General features: G+C 33.0%; 1 protein-coding gene and 1 long non-coding RNA gene across 8 annotated transcripts in view; one reads left to right on the top strand and one right to left on the bottom strand.

Annotated features, from left to right (window-relative positions):
* The window catches only part of Ipk1 (Inositol phosphate kinase 1), a 188046-nt gene continuing 169995 nt past the window's right edge, over positions 1–18051 (bottom strand). For all 6 annotated transcript variants that reach the window (XM_076437248.1, XM_076437249.1, XM_076437252.1 and 3 more), the window contains exons 4-8: positions 11127–11326; positions 10533–10949; positions 6945–7151; positions 5638–6026; positions 1–3658 (exon numbers count right to left, since the gene is read on the bottom strand). In XM_076437248.1, coding sequence (XP_076293363.1) covers positions 3445–3658; positions 5638–6026; positions 6945–7151; positions 10533–10949; positions 11127–11326 — 1427 coding nt within the window. In that variant the 3' untranslated portion in view covers positions 1–3444. The remainder of the gene's footprint in view (positions 3659–5637; positions 6027–6944; positions 7152–10532; positions 10950–11126; positions 11327–18051) is intronic.
* Positions 12148–14332, top strand: LOC143215267 (uncharacterized). Of its 2 annotated transcripts, none has more exons than XR_013010344.1 (3): positions 12148–12389; positions 12533–12597; positions 13112–14332. It is a non-coding gene; the product is annotated as an uncharacterized LOC143215267 (long non-coding RNA). The 2 variants fall into 2 exon arrangements; XR_013010343.1 differs by having other exon boundaries at positions 12501–12597; positions 13112–14331.

The following is an 18051-nucleotide window of genomic DNA, read 5'->3' as shown; positions in this document are numbered from 1 at the left end:
GATTCTGGCATCACTGCTCTGGACTATTCCTGGCAGTTCCAAACTGTGCTATCAGGGGAGCATTACTGATCACACACACTTTATCAGATATAACTTATTTATGAATGGACCAAATGACTTTAATTTCTCTGTAAGGCTAGAAATTAGTAAATGACGTCTAATAAATCATATAAATTGAAAAAATGCATTTGGACGGAATTGTGAAAAGCAATAGTAAAAATTGGTTTTTGCAACTTTTTTAGCTGGGCCAATAACGAAAATTTAAAAGATGTATTTTCTAAATTCGTATGAATTATATACGTTCTGAAAATTTCATCGAAATTGGTTAATTGGTTTATGAATTACAAACGATCAAAAGTGGTAAAAAGGCCGAAAATCATGAAAAATTGCAATTTTGACATTTTGAACAGAGAAATTAAAGTCGTTTGGACCATTTATGAAGAAGTTATTCTGATTTAAAGCGTGTGTGATCAATTATGCTCCTTACTGTAGATATAATACATATATAAAATATAACATATGTATAAATTCCTGAATTCTTCCGGTACTTTCCAGCCAGTTCCCCACTACTTTCTCCACAGACTTATTATTAGGATGGAGATACGTTCCTGCATTTGGAAAAACCGTGCAATATGCCAAATCCCAGCCTGGGATAGTACGTAATGTACGTAAGGCGCTTTTTTCGCGCATGCGCGAGTTTCGTCAGGAACGTATCTATACAGCTATACATACATCCGAAGTTTGTGGGAACTGTGGTGGCTTTGGCGCTGCCCTACGCCGTTGTCGCACAGTATACACACACGTACACATGTTATACATTCATTTTTCAAAATCAAGTCACAATAAATTTTGCGAAATTGGCGGGGCGGCCAAGGTACCCGATCTTCGTACTTGACTGAGGCTAGAATCGTCGAGCATGCGCGAAAAAAGCGCCTTACGTACCATTACTGAATCCCAGCTGGGTCATTCCATGCAATTCCATGCGAAATCGGACACTTTTTAAACCCACTGTTTCGAATTTTGTTTAATTTTACATTTAGTAACATACACACTCAGAATATGGAGAATAAATGTTGATCATGAAATACAAAGAAATTTATAAACGGTGATTTAAATTATCTGGAAAAAGTGCTAAATGAGTACAAAGTAAACAATTTCAAATATTATTTAAAGTTTTAAATAAAATTATTACAAAAAATATATATTTATTACGATAATTAACAGTAGATAGGAATAATGTTTTAATAAATTTTAGTGCCTCTGATATATCTTGTGGTTAGAAAGTTATAGTGAAACGTCACTATATACTTGATCCAAATATTTTCGCTTCAAATAATTTTAATTTACGTTTTAGTACGTGTGTCTTTTTAAAAGCATGTCCGTAAAAGGGGCACTTGGGGCAATATAATCATTTTTTTCAAATTTTTAAAAAGTTCCCTGCTATGAAGACATTGCATTTGTTTCAAAATATTGCAAAATATATGGTGAAAAGAACAGTTTTTTCAAATGACATGTTTAGTAGATAGTCTTATTTTTTTACTATAAGCTCCTAAAAACTCATTTTCATTGGTTTGTTAGTTCTAGTCTTATAATTTAATGAACGAAGGATGATACTTGCTTTTACACGTTTGTAAATAAACAATTTTTAAGATATCGAAAAATCCTTTGAGATTCGTTCTGTACATCACTAAAGACTACAACATATTCAAATTTATATTCAAAAGGTGTCCGATTTTGCATGGAATGACCCAATAGTATAGTATGTCGATTGACACTCGACTTAATGAAATAACAGAGGAAGAAATGTGAATATAAAAAATTTGTTTTTACAAAATTATTTAATACGGAAGGAAAGTATAATATAATATAATATTCTTTTGTGGATAAAATAATAGAAAAGATTTAAAAGTCAAGATAATAGGGCGATTCACCACTGTCACTGGCCTTCGGTCAACTAAACTCTATTTGCTTGTGCCATTGTAACAGTATTACTTCTAAAAGTAGATCTTTATGCATTTATGGCTTATAAAAATTTTCAAAAAATGCTGGAGCATTAAATTCGACAGAATTTAGTACGATTTTTATTTACTATTGATCTACAAAAGCTATTACCAATGAAAATAGGATTTTATTTAGTCCCACATTCTTAAAATTTGTGTACAAAACTTGAAAATTGATCAACATCTGCAGTCTACTTCTAAGATTATAGAATTTGATATTGCGTATTTTGTCTGTAAATATATTCAAAAAATTGGCGAATTACAAAGAAGAAGTAGAGGTATTATGAAGCAGAATTCATACAGCATTTGTGAAACTACATTTAACAAAACGAAGAGCATGTTTTGAAGGATTATCCCAAACAAACTGATAAATAATTTTAAATTGTACATTGTTAATGCAATTGAAAGTAATTAGGTCATAGTTATTGGCTTCTACCGATTGCTGGTAAATACTTCATTGGAAGAGAATTTTTCTAACAATTGAGTAGTCTGCGTTGTTACATTACAGTCAAGAGACCTCCAAAAAATTCTTGATTATTTTATAATCTTCCATAAAATAAAATGTACTAAAATACTACAAACGTAAAATTTAGTAAAAGAAGTAACAAGCTTGATATCTATCTCACTATTTCATTGACAAAAATCTTTTCTTACAATATTATTTTAATATTTTCAATTCCTTTCTCTGATATTCCAGCGAGTTGAGTTAAAATGAACCTACTATATGTATAATAAATATTTATCAATATAATAGACCCAAGTGATGTTAAAAACTTCTTTAGTATACTCCGCGTTAATGCATATTTGTTGCTTATGGTGCAAATATAATTTTTTAAACGCATTAAAAAATATTTAATGAACACAAGAAGATAAAAAGAAACAGGCAAATCATTTGCATGCATCATAAAAATTATAGATCAATTTTAATAGGATTTACTTTTTCATGTATATGTATATTCTTGCTACTCAACTGACTATTACTTGCCTGAATCTCATTTTTATCAAGACCCTGTGCATGTAAAATACATGATTTAAAGTCCGTAGACCTCGCAAATCAATAACTTAGATATATTTTACTAAAGAAGACCAGCATATCATACTGTTGCTGGGAAAATTGTAAAGTATTATATTTGAAATATATAATCTACGTAACATACGTGGCTAAAAATTGCTTATGTTGTTTTTATGTAAGACTTAAATCAAGTGAAACAAGAAAGATTCAACTCAAAACTTATTAGCTACAATTAAAATATACATAGTTATGGGCTAGCTTTATGCAAGACATAAAACAACTTCCTTCTTTTGTTTCACTATGTTTGTATAAACATGATTTACCAGTCTTTAGTTCGGTCTAAAGTTCTTTGCGCTTAAGTATTTTGGTTATTGTTTGACAACATTTTTCTGTGTAAAAGGAAGTTATTTGTAATATAATCAACTACTATTGTTATGTGTACAGTTTCATCGGTGATTGATTCTTAAGCGCTAGATCTTCTTCCAAGATGTTAATTACAGAGTTTAAAATATCCTCATCTCGTTGACGATGTTTCTCGATGCAGTGAAGACTTTTAGGGTCTATATCTGAAATTCCGATGTCACAGAGGAAACTGAGTCCATTGGAAAGTTTCAACACACCTTTATTCGGAGTAGACCTTACATCTCTGCAGAAACAGAATAAATAAGTAAGTAAATAATGAATAATGATCCACTACTAATTCATTATTAATAACCGTTCATATTATTTAATTATTGACTTATTATAGCTCGAGTAAATATACAGGGTGGGGCATTTATCCTGGCCACCTGGAATATCTCGGAAACTAAATTCCAGAGAAAAAAATATTTCAAATAAAAAGTTTAAGTCAAGAAAGGACTAATGCAGCAGATACCTCATTCCATTGAAAAAAATGAAGTTGACCTTGGAATGACCTTGAAAACATGGTGAAAATTTAAAATGAATATGACTGCTGTATCAGTCCTTCCACATTTTATTTGAAATATTCTTTTCTCTGGAATTTAGTTTCCGAGATATTCCAGGTGGCGAGGATAAATGCCCCACCCAGTATACCATTTTTGACTTTATGACACAATATTTCATTTATAGTAGCTGTAAGAAAGTTATGGCAGAATAAAGAGAATGATTACTGTGAAGTATATACATTATAAATAGACTTGACTTAAGGGGTGTGTACCCGGAGTACATTAAAAATAGTATATCACAAATGAATAACTTTAATTATACGGGGTGTTTCGTCTAAAACAGGACACCTAAATATCTCTTCAGGATATTGTGATGCAAAAAATATTTGTTACGTAATGTGCATGGTGTCAATGGACCAAAATCCGGCAACAATATTTTTTTCCGGAGGTCATTTTTTTCGGAGTTATCAAGGTCATCGATGTTTTTTGATACATAACTACATTTTTATTTTATTGCATCGGGTAACTGACCGAAAAATACATTCAAATATTTATAAAAACATGACCTTGAAATGACCTTGATCTTTGAAAATTGGCGTTCCTTTGCGCGGTCCATCTCTTTAGGCTATTGTGATGCAAAAAATGTTTGTTACGTAATGTGCATATCAATATCTGGCAAGAATAGTTTTGTCCAAAGATCATTTTTTCGGAGTTATCAAGGTCATGGATGTTTTTGATACATAATTACATTTTCATTTTATTGCATCGGGTAACTGATCGAAAAATACATTCAGATATGTATAATAACATTACCTTGAGCTTGATCTGAAGGTAAACCTTTAATTTTCGAAGATCAAGGTCATTTCAAGGTCATGTTATTATACATATCTGAATGTATTTTTCGATCAGTTACCCGATGCAATAAAATAAAAATGTAGTTATGTATCAAAAAACATCGATGACCTTGATAACTCCGAAAAAAATGACCTTCGGAAAAAAATATTCTTGCCAAATATTTGGTCCATTGACATCATGCACATTACGTAACAAATATTTTTTGCATCACAATAACCTGAAGAGGTATTTGGGTGTTCGTATTTAAACGGACCTCCCTGTATTATCACGTACAGAATATTATGTAGTTTAATATTCAATACCTCCGTTTATTAATGTAATTCTAATAACAACAAATTATTTTAAGCAAGTCTTTTGTTCATTTTTGTTATTTTTAAAGAAATACAGTAAATTCTCTATAAACGCGAAAATCTTTCAACGATGAACGCGAAAAAAATATCCCCTCCAAACTAATACACTGACTCGGCTCGGTATATCGGTGTGAACCACTACGAACGCGACGCAGAGAGTCGCAGTCATCGGCACAGTTCAAACGCGCCCGTGAGTCATCATAACGTTACACCACAGTCAAACTTCTTCATTTTCCATGATTCTGTTATGGGATTTTCACTACCTTATTTCTGGCATTTTTCTGATTAGAATGATACCAAACACGATATAATTTAAGCAGAATTTAGTGGTTTAATTGACGATGAAAGTGTCGAGCGCAAGGAAGGACAGCGTATGTGAAAGAAAGAGACGCAGAGTCGCAGCGCGCCGGCACAGTTCAAACGCCCGTGAGTCTGGACGGCAGAAGGGCTCGATTTCTGCTCGAGGCAGACCGGGCTGACTGGGAATATAACAATATACTCTATTATTCACTTACACATTTAATTCTCGAAATGCCATTAGTATTGAACAATCCCTGGCACATGTAAATAAGAGATAATTCTGTAAGTATAGTATATCTCTAGAGTTTATACAAGAATCCATTTCTTCTTCGCTACAACATCCATTGCCTCCATTATGTATCTTATCAGATTTATTACAGGATACAGTACTAGCTTCCAAGCACATAGGAACTAAATTTGATTTGGCTATACAGGAAACATTTTCAATGTGGCTGTTATCTGCAATTCCTTGAATGTCTGAATTATAATTCTTAATTTCATCACGATTGTACTTGCTCTTCGCACTTTTTGAAATCTGGATGCATTTGATACATCTTCTCAAGTGAGTTTCTTGTGAAGCCCTTGCTGTTTCTGTACTAGCTTTCTGAAAAATAAAATCAACACGTAATAAACGATACAATCACTTAATGTCATATGTTTGTACAGCTCAGTGTTGGGCAAAAATTGTATTTAAATACAAATTTCGAATAACGAATAAAAGATACAAAATTTGTACTCGTTATTCGAAGGTTCGAATACAAAAGTATCTTTTATTCGACTTTTATTTAAATAATCTTATATTCATCGAATACATTCTCGGCGAATACAAAATTATTTAAATAAAAGTCGAATAACAAATAGAAGTTATGTATCTTTTATTCCAATCGGTATTTAAATAATTTTAATGGTTGGTTAATGGTTTATTCGTTACTTCATATCGTAGTACAGAGATGGCGTTGTAGAGTCGAGGCGAGAAGTATTTAAATTACATTGACATGCTAAAAATAATTAATGAGTTTTTTAAAAAATGTGATATTAATTTATAAGGAAGAGAATTAGACTTAGTTAACTTAAGACATAAGCGGTACATCTGTACTTTATTTTATATTTTTGTACTCTAACATGTAACATGTATCTATGGGTCAATAATGGCCTAGGATGTTATTAATAAAGAAAAAAAAAGTATTTAAATTATTTTAAATACTGCCCAACTCTGGTACAGCTAGGTTTGTATTTGTACATGCATAGTTAGTCCAACAATTTACACTCTTTAAATCGGAATACTTTTTTATAAATTGATCAAGCGACTTCACTTTTTCTGCCAAGCTAGATGGATTAGTTTACTAGATGATATGTTATATAATTTTAAAAAATTCGCATTACATATCATCTAGTAAACTAATTCAACTAGCTTGCCAGAAAAAGTGAAGTCATCTGGTCCACTTATAAAAAAGTTATTGTGATGTAAAGTGTGTGTCGTCAATTACGAGACTGTATAGTAAATTTGTATAAATTTACTTACCGGAGATTTACAATAAGGTTTCATTGGATCCCAGAGCGTCTGTGTTTCTATTAAATTGTCATATACCATGTCGTCTTTTAACCATGTCCGAAATTTTGAATATATATTGTAAACGTACTCTGCAGTAACAAACGGCACTTTTTGCATGTGCAAGATCCTCTCCAATACAGAACTATTTGGTAATGTTTCGCCCTCCAAATTGCATTCCTGTAGAATTATTGTAAAAGATTTATACTCGCTTTAGTTTAACAATTTCTTTTACTCTAACAGGTATCTTAATCGTTTAATACAATTGCAATTGCGAATACGTGTTCAAGTTTGCCAAAAATTCATCTAAACATTTTCTCTATGCATTTTGGAATTGAATTTTTGAGTCCGAATAAATAAATTTTAACCTCTTATACGTTCCTTTATATGCCGTAAAACGACTGATCTCTTTTTGCCTGTGTTGTAAGATGTATTTTTTCGAAATGTGACGAGCAGAATAAAATTTAAGTGACGAGTACAGTTACTTCATACCGTCAATTAAACCACTAAATACAGTTGAAATTATATCATGTTTAGTGTAATTTTAATTAGAAAAATGCCACAAATACGTTGGTGAAAGTCCCATGAAAAAATAATGAAAAATAAAGAAGTTTCGTAATTGGATTAGCAGTGATTTACTACTTTAGTTGTGAATTAGTAGTGCGGCAGCTCGAGCTTCTCGGCCCCTCGCGGGGTAGGCCCCCCAGTGGAAGGGGTAGGCGAGCTGACATAGAACGGTCTCCACCGCCGGACTTAGAATGGGACTTTACCGTATCGGGCAAAAACGGGGTAAACCTTGTAGAAGGAAAAACCAAATTTCATTTAAATTCAATGTATTTTTAATAATGTCAAATTTCAAATATTGTAATTTCTTTTGTCCGATCAGTAGAAAGACCGGAAACATACAGAGTGAGTCCGAAGAAACAGAACACCTAAATATCTCCGTTACTTTTCGTTGTACAAAAAAACTTCTTAGGACAAAGTTACACTGTTTGAAGGGCCACATGTAACGGTGTAAGGGAAAAAATTTCCAATGTCATTTTTTTTTACAAGATTTCAAGGTCATCGATATTTTTTAAATGGAATGAGGTATTTTTTAATACATCGATCGATGCAGCTGGACATTTGTTATAAAAAAATACTAACCTATGTATGTCGAAAAGTTAGTAGTTCACGAGATATTTCGATTTAAATAACTCTAAAACACCATTACTCTTCTACTAACTAAGACGTTAGCGTTTACTTGCTAGTGTAAATTGAAGAGTTTAAATTGAAATTGAAAAATTAACGTTGAAAATGAAATTGAAGATTTGAAATTACCGAATTGCAATTGAAAAATTGAAGTTAAAATTGAAAAATTGAAGTTGAAATTGACAAATTGAAGTTGAAATTGAAAAATTGAGGTTGAAATTGAAAAATTGAAGTTGAAGGGTTGATATTGAAATGGAAGTTGAAATTGAAAAATTGAAGTTCAAATTGAAATATTGAGGTTGAAATTGAAAAATTGAAGTTCAAATTGAAATATTGAGGTTGAAATTGAAAAATTGAAGTTGAAGGGTTGATATTCAAATGGTAGTTGAAATTGAAAAATTGAAGTTGAAATTAACGAAGTGAAATTGAAAAATTGAAGTTTAAATGGAAGAGTAGAAATTGAAGTTGAAATGGAAGAATAGAAATTGAAGTTGAAGTGGAACAGTTGAAATTGAAGTTGAAATTGAAAAATTGACATTGAAATTGAAATTGATGTTAGCGTTTACTTACTTGTGTCACGTCTTAGTACGACAGTAATGGTGTTTTAGAGTTATTTAAATTGAAATATCTCGTGAACTATACTAACTTTTCGACATACATAGGTTAGTACTTTTTTATAACGAATGTCCAGTTGCATCGATTGATGTATTAAAAAATACCTCAATCCATTTAAAAAAATATCGATGACCTTGGAATCTCGTAAAAAAATAACCTTGAAAATATTTTCCCTTACACCGTTACATGTGGCCCTTCAAACAGTGTACAAACAGTGTCAAACATTGTCCTAAGAAGTTTTTTTGTACAACGGAAAGTAACGGAGATATTTAGGTGTTCTGTTTCTTCGGACTCATCCTGTATAACTCATGCAATTTTTATTATTTTTATTTCAAGAAAATTACACACACGTACTCCAGATGCCAATAAATATATGTGCAAAATCTCAATATAGAAGGTTCAACAGTTTCTCTGAGAAAAAACCGAAAAATTCGTGCATAAACGACCTCGAAAAGAAGAATACCCCTCTGAGCATGAATGTATTGTACAGGGTGTAAAGAAATTATATGTCGCGGCTACCATAGGATGATTCTACATCCTCCATTTGGTTAAAATTGAACCAAGGAAGATGATGCAAAATTGACCTTGACCTTGAATTTTAAGGTTAAAAGTCAACAATTTTTTTTAATTGCACCGTATTTTACTCGTCGCGAAGGTAAAAAGTGCAAAAGGAGCTAAGGGTCGCATCTCAACCGCGCCGCGCGTGACGAGTATAATACACCCTGTATTCTACACCCTCGTTTTGGTTGAAATTGAACTAAGGAAGGTGTAGCAAAATTGACCTTGACCTTGAATTTTAAGGTTGAAAGGTCAACAATTTTTTTTAATTGCACCGTATTTACTCGTCGCGGTTGAGATATGCGACCCTTGGCTCCTTGTGCACTTTTTACCTTCGCGGCGAATAGAATACGATGCAATTTAAAAAGATTGTTGACCTTTTGACCTTAAAATTCAAGATCAAAGTCAATTTTGCGGCACCTTTCTTGGTTCAATTTCAACCAAATCCAGTCAACGAAAAATTGTAGAGAGAAATGGAAGGAACACAATTTTTAACTTTGGGACTTTGTTTGGACTAGTTAGGAAGTAAACATACTAAAAGTCCCCACTCCTAGAAGGTGAGCGGGGTGCAGGGAGGCACGTAGAAGGTCCCCTTTTTCGGTTTTCCACTTATATCTCGGAAACTATGTGTCCTAGCGATAAGACCATTCCATACAAAATTAAAGCTGACAAAACGTGCCATAAGATTGATTTCATTCAATTTTTCGCTATTACGCATAGTTTCCGATATATCCGCGTTCAAAGTTCACTAATTTTGAGAAAGAAGAGCCTTATTTGACTAGCTAACTCTTCAGCACAATTAGTGAACTTTGAGCGCGGATATCTCGGAAACTATGCGAGATAGCGAAATACTGAATAGAATCAATCTTATGGCACATTTTGTCAGCTTTAATTTTGTATAGAATGGTCTTATCGCTAGGACACATAGTTTCCGAGATACAAGCGGAAAACCGAAAAAGGTGACCTTTTACGTGTCTCCCTGCACTTCGCTCTCCTAGGAGTAGGGACTTTTAGTATGTTTACCTCGTAACTAGTCCAAACAAAGTCCCAAAGTTAAAAATTGTGTTCCTTCCATTTCCCTCTACACCCCCCTTATGAGCATTCATTGACTGGACTAGGTGCAGAATCATGCTATGGTAGCCGCGACATATGTATAATTTTTGTACACCCTGTACAAATAACTGTTACGTCTGTTACCTCGCCAGTAAAGTATAGAAGTTTCTTCGCCTTCGCAGCCACGTGTGTGTTAATATAAGTGACTGGCTCAAAGTCCTGTGTAGTGGATGTGCATAATTCGTATGCAGGAGACGGTTTCAGTCCTTCTTGGTCAAACGGATGTAGAAGAGCAGCGCAGATCAAATCGCAGAATTCGTCAATGTATTCTTCTTTCGTTCTACTGGACACGGAAGTGCGAAACCATTCCGCCAGAAGATTTTCTAGATCGTTTGGAGATGATTCTTGATTGTACACAACTATACCGTCCTTAAATATTTTCAGATTGTTTTGTGGAGATGTTAGGAGTCCGTTTAAAGCCGATTTCATTCGTTCTTGTACTCCGGAGAAAAGATCAAACGGACAATAGGTACTGCGAGCTTCTATCGTTTTCTTCTTCAGCTGAAAACACAAAAATTTGTCAATTACAATTTCTAATGCTTACTTCACATTATTGTATATAAACATATGATATACGAAGAACATTGGTATCTCTATTCTTCTGCACAAAAAGACAACACACGTGTGCTATCAGTAGATTCCCAGTAGGTAATCTGCTCTTGATTATAACATTAATACCTTATGATACTGCATCAAACAATACGGACATTTTTGGAACTTGCGGTTGTCGTCTCTTAAGTGTCCTTGTTTCGGTTTGATTTCGACACAGAACGTTTTGTTGCTTTTGAATAGATTCATATCGCTTTTTGTTTGAAGAAAAGTGTAATCTGGGTATTTTGTGGCGTAAATCTCGGTGATTTTCTTGTTCCGTCGTTTCTCTGTGAACAAGGATAAAATTGAAGATAAGAGAAAGTGTTTTGCAACTGATATTTACAATTGACAACATTTACAAATTAATTTTTCAATAATAAAATATTTTTGATATATGTATGTGTTGTATTCTTATGAAAGCTTGTCTTGATGCTGGGGTGTCCTAGAATATTAAATTCTTTGTAATACAGTATAAAAAGTAAGTACTCAGGCAGTCAGGCCTGCCTCGAGCAAGCATCGAGTACAGCCTGCAATCGTACGATGCCAGCAGACGGCGAGCATTATGCTGTCAGAACGCGCTCGAGGAGGAGGATGCTCGGAATCTGCTCGATTATGGACAACACACCCTGCCAGTATTTACATCCCTTGTGTAGTCAACCCAGTACGCATTTACTGTATTCCTTTCAACAATTTGTTAATGTTCCTTTAAAATATGTTACAGAATTTCTCTGAATGTCCATTCTTTACTCGCTAATATATTAACACATTACCGACCGGTGATTATTGCATAATTTTGAAAAATGTATGGTACAATGCTAAACACTTTTTAATGGAACCTTCAATAGCAACAGCAATTTTTATTGTGATTTAACAGTCACTCTCAATAACGTCATTTAATAGCTTCATTTAAGATTGTAATGTAAAAGAAAATTTCTATGCTTTCTTTTGGAACAGTACAATTATTGAAAATCCTATTAATAGGCTTCCGGTAGGTAAAGTGTTAATTTATAGTCTTACAATGAGAATTTGTGCAAACATACACAATATAGAAATGTTTTAAATAATCTATATACATTTTGGTTAATACACAAGGGATATTATCCGACGTCCGCCTAGTGATGGGCACTATCGACTAAATTCAACTATCGACTAGTTACTATTTAGTCGCTACATACTATCGACTATTTAGTCGATAGTTTTTAGTGGTTTTCAGTCGACTGAATTGCTTTACTAGTTATGTTCTCCATGTTCGATGAAGTTGATGAAACTCAGCTTTATTATTGAAATATTTAATGTTATTATATATTTTACATTTGTCGTAGTAGAGATTAGTAATAAAATTAAATTAAGGTAAAAATTCCAAAATTATAATTAACCTAACCTTAAATTATTATGGTCTATACTATTGAAATTCATCCAAATTTACTAAATGTTAACATTTAAAAACATTAATTGGTCTAGGTTTTTTGCTGAAAGTCGGTTCCTTCTTTCAGACATAATCTGTCCAGCCTTTGAAAATATTCTTTCTGATGGGACAGAAGTTGCTGGGAATACAGAGGTATTTACATATTTTTCTGCTATTTTGAAAAGTTGTGGCATTGTGTAATTGTGTTTATTCCAAAATGCGATTTCACAGCTCTTAATATTTGCGTACAGTAAATCTATATACATATTGACGAATTATGGTTGTTGCATATTCTATAGGTGTGGATTAGTTTGTCAACTGCGATACTTTTGTTACAAGAAGATTCTAAAATTCATTGTTTTCTTCAGATGATTCTTGATTTTCTGCTGCGGCTCTATTTGTATTAGTTTCATGACTATTGCGTGTTATGCACAAGGAACTTATTTCATCTCTAACATATTCTGCGCTGTCTGTGCAATCCTATCGACTTCAAATACAGCTGTTTTGAATCTTGGACCTAATAGTGTGGCTATTAGAGTAGTATTATTTTGTTCAATGTAGTCAAATCTTATCTCAATATTATTTAAAATGTTATTTTGTAAATGTAGTCCTGCTATGGTTTTTGGTATAATGATGTTTATGGCATTTTGAATTCCTCTTATTACAGGAATAATTTTGGCTGCTGTGGGATATTTTTCTGCTGATAATTCAACTGTAACATACTCTAGTGGTTTCGACAACGGTATACCTCCCTGTGTTCAGCTATAAGTGATGTGGGACTTGTGGCTAATGAAACTGTGACAGCAGACAAAGGCACTTTTATTTCAAACAGTCTTTCCAGCGTCATGAAAGAAATGTTTAATTTTAAGTTAATGTATAATTTTCTCTATAGCGATGCTATGTTGCTGCAATTGTTTTTTTATTTTTATTTGATTTAATTTTATGTATGCATATTGGGTTTTACCTGTATAATAAATAAATAAATAAATAATCCTTTTGGTGTTATCGATATTACATAATATTATAGGATAGGATAAATATAATAATAATATATCAATTTTGTACTGAATGTAATAAATATTTTATTAACATAAATGAAATGCATAAATCATTCATATTTTCGGAGAATATTTGTAATAATTAATATTTAGTAGTAGAACAATTGAATTCCGTCCCTCGTGTCAATCTGAGTTTTCTCGAAATATCGAATTGTTTGTAAGAAACACATAACCGAAAAACTTAAGATGTAAATTTTAACTCATCAATTTGACTAAAAAAACATCGAAAAATAATTAATCACCTGCTTGTTATTTTATCGTTTTTTTTACTACTGTGTCAATTTGACACCGAGGGACGGATTCAGTTCATGAAATGAGGGTTATGAATTAATTAATTTGATAGCGCTAATGAAATAGATAGTAGGATAGTAAAGAGATAGTAAATGTCATGATTGAATCTGATCGATTCAGTTGATATATAGCTCTACCCGCTCCATAAATCAGTCGATAATTCAGTCAGAGAGGTAACCTCTGATTTAGTAAAGCATTCGACTGAAAATAGTAACCCCTACCACTGCGAAATTCAGTCGTTCAGTAAAACAGTCGACTGAAAATAGTAACCCCACCACTGCGAAATTCAGTCGTTTCACTAAAACTAGTCGACTGAAAATAGTAACCCCCACCACTGCGAAATTCAGTCGTTCTACTAAAACTAGTCGACTGAAAATAGTAACCCCCACCACTGCGAAATTCAGTCGTTTTACTAAAACTAGTCGACTGAAAATAGTAACCCCCACCACTGCGAAATTCAGTCGATAGTTTAGTAAAACTAGTCGACTGAAAATAGTAACAGCTACTATCGACTAAATCGATAGTTTTTAGTCGATTGCGCCCATCACTACGTCCGCCATACAGTGCGACCGTGCTGCCCTCTTAAACGAAGGACCAAGCTGTCTTCATTCTGCCCTCAGCTTGTGCCGGCACACCGTGCCAGCATAAAGCATACTCCCAGTAAGCCAAATGCTCGATTTTGCACGGGCATCTACGCGCGCATAATTAGCGCATTCTGCTGGCAGAAAGATCGGGCATCTGCCCGGCAGAAGCTGCTCGGGCACAATGCTGCCCGCTCGGCCCTGGATTCTGCCTGGCAAAAGTTATTACCACCACTCGGGAGAAGTTATTATTATTGTTAAGAAAGTAATCTCTGTATGCATGTATGAGATGGAAGCCGAAGCAACCCGAGCGTTGCCTAGCCAAGCCAAGCCGAGGTTGGTTCGTGCTCAAACCGTAAAGAACGTAGGTACGCGTGTAAAGTATCCCCGCGAATGTATAAAGAGCGTATTACACTAAAATACCATAATTACTGTTTATATATATTAATAGTCATTTACACAATAAACATTGTTGTTTTCTATTATCTAAAAGGTGTTGTTTACTGTCCAGTTTGGTGTCGTTCGGTTTTACCTCGCAACAATTATTATTATTTGTAGCGAAGAATGTTTATATAAGGTTGAGTGTGGTTTCGAGAGATGCATACTTTGGAGTTGTGAGTTTTTTTTGTAGGTGGATTCATAGAAGAGATACAAAGGTCATCAGTATTTTTTTTAAATGGGATCGTATGCTTTTTCCTGCACCAATTGATGAAGCTTCGTATTCTCTACAGAAACGTATTACTTATTAATATCAAAACACCATTAGTTAAGGAGATATTTAATTTTTAGTGTTGTTACGAAATCACAACTCTCTTGATAATGTCACGAATTTAAATAGGTACCTTATGATCATTTTTACATGATTTGTCATTGCATATTCGAAAACCAATGTGGCTCCAACACGATGGTTGTCCTGCACGTTATGAAAAAATAACAAGAAATGCATTAAATCAAATATTTCCGAATCGTTGGACAGTAACGTAAGCTTCTCGATAAAATGGGGTTTCTTAAGCACCCCGCAGAATTTTAAAAAATTTATATGATTTGATTCTGAACAATGAATGTTTAACAAGTGTATTTGTGTATATTTTGTAACTCGTAGGACACGTCCTGGAGTCTTTTTGTCCGGTAAGATTATTTCGGTACATTCCCGCCAATATGTATAACTACCTCAACTGCGCCTGCGCGAGAACAGGGCACAATCGAAGCACTGTCGTTGGATAGGACGACGTGGTCCCATTCATTCTCCAGCAAGATCACCGGTTTTAACTTTTAACAACCCCGACCTTTTCTTATGGAGTTACTTAAAAAATAAAGTATACGCTGAGGCTCCGACTACAATTGCTGATATGAAGGATCGGATCAGCACTGAATGTAATAAGTTATTACATATGTTATTAGTAATAACATATCACCAGTTTAATTACGCAATGTAAAACAATCATTACTTTTTCGATTCAGAAAATGTCGTGATGTAAACGGTCGCTACATTGAACCTTTTCGGTGAATAGAATCATTGTAACATTATTAAGAGAGTCGTGATTTCATAAAAACACTAAAATTAAAATATCTCCTTAACTAATAATGGTACTTCAATATTAATAGGTTATACTTAGTGTTCCTGATTTCTCAACATTTTTCATTTCTCGAGAAATGACAAATGAGACTATATTTCTCGAGCATTCTCGAGAATTCTCTAGAATTTTTAATGAAATAAAAAAATATTGGAAAACTTATGATATTTGGAATATTGTTGATAATATGTATTTATTGAAAGCGCAAAATATTAACTCAATGTTTATTCCTGTCCAATATGTACATTGGGTGGACCTAAGCTATGCTTGGAGAAAAATTTTTATCGAGATACAATGCACGCAACTATCCAACATTGTTCCTTTAGGTGAGAAAAAAATTTGTGCGATCGGGTAAAAGGATGACGTGGCGCACTTAAATTGAAAACTTTGAAAATTGTGAAATTCACTTTAACTATGGAACATGGCACATCGTTGGATTTGTCTTTTTTCTGAATAGCAATATAGAATAATTATATGACCTCGTTTAAATAAAAATATCGATGACCTTGAAATTTCGAAATATGATTTCTAAAAAATTTTTTATTTTGCAATTATATTCACCTTACTGAACAGTGCAAATTTCTCCTCTGACATTTTTTCGGATAATCACAAGTAACAGAGATATTTAAATACCTACATTAAAATGTAGCATATTTTAACTGATGGTAGGATACAGTAGGTGTACAAAGTATTCGTAAATCTTTTAAAAACGAATAAATTTTTCGAAATTCGACTCAGCAGCTTGAGTTATTTTGAGACATTAGAAGAGTTAGTTTACCAGCTAATGTGTAAATCGTGTTTTTGTCATTGTTATTGGTCGCAATTACGAAGGGAACAGTAAAGACCACGATTTTTAAATTTTTTATCTGTGCCCGTAATGAAAATTTAATAGATGTATTTTGTAAATCTAAGTAAGTTATATATATATATATATATATATATATATATATATATATATATATATATATATATATATGTACAAAGAGTTTTATTGAAATTGGCTGACGGTTAAAAAAGCTATGGGCATTGTAAGATGTAAAAATCTTTGACTTTACGGTTTGCGGTTCATTTAAATCGCAGATTCTTATGATTTTTGCTATTTTCAATCAATTATATTTCGTAACATCCTTGATCGAATTCGATGAAACTTTATACAAGTATATAACTTACTTAGACCTACCAAAGGCGCCTTCTAAATTTTAATTACAGGTACAGATAAAAAATTAAAAAATTGTGACCTTTATTGTTTCCTTTGCAATTGCGACCAATAACAATTAAACAAAAAAGTTATTTACAGATTAGCTAGTAAACTAATTCTTCTAATGTCTGAAAAGGAACTCAAGCTATTGGGTCCAATTTTGAAAAAGTAATTCGTTTTTTTAATGTGTACGAATACTTTGTACACCGACTGTATATGTATTTGTTCATTTCCGAAAATATGTTATAAAATAAATGAGATTCATAAGAATTTTCCTAGATTTAAATTTCTCGAGAAATGAGAAATAACCAATTATAAAATTTCTCGAGAAATTCTCGAGAAAGAATTCTCGAGAAGGAACACTAGTTATACTGTTTTGTAGAGAATATGAAGCTTCATCGATTGGTGCAGGAAAAAACATACGATCCCATTTAAAAAAATAATAATGACCCTTCTAATGATCTTTTCTACGCGTTCACCTACAAAATATCTCACAACACCAACGTACATATGCATCTCTCGCGCGAAACCATTCAACCTTATATAAACATTCTTCGCTACGAATAATAATAATGACGAAAATCAAGGTGGTAATATCTGGTGAACCACCCTGTATGTATTATGTATGTACAGTATTATTTTCGGGCAACAAACCGACCGATTAAAGTCATATTACATATGTACTTGTAGAACGACTTGATATATGTATATTTTCAAGTGTTACATACATATGTCATACATGTCTGACTGCACCAGTCACCAGTGACCCTCACCATAGTCGACGAGTTAATAGGCAGCTTTCATTGGATCGCAGCGTGTCGTGCATTTGTTCGACCTTAAACAAGATGAGTCACGTGACTTATCACTGATATGAAGATTTAATTCTTCGTTGTTTCCGTTCAAGA

Source organism: Lasioglossum baleicum, chromosome 13, assembly GCF_051020765.1.
Source record: "Lasioglossum baleicum chromosome 13, iyLasBale1, whole genome shotgun sequence".
In the NCBI taxonomy this organism is placed as follows: domain Eukaryota; kingdom Metazoa; phylum Arthropoda; class Insecta; order Hymenoptera; family Halictidae; genus Lasioglossum; species Lasioglossum baleicum.
This window is presented reverse-complemented; position numbering and strand designations above follow the sequence as displayed.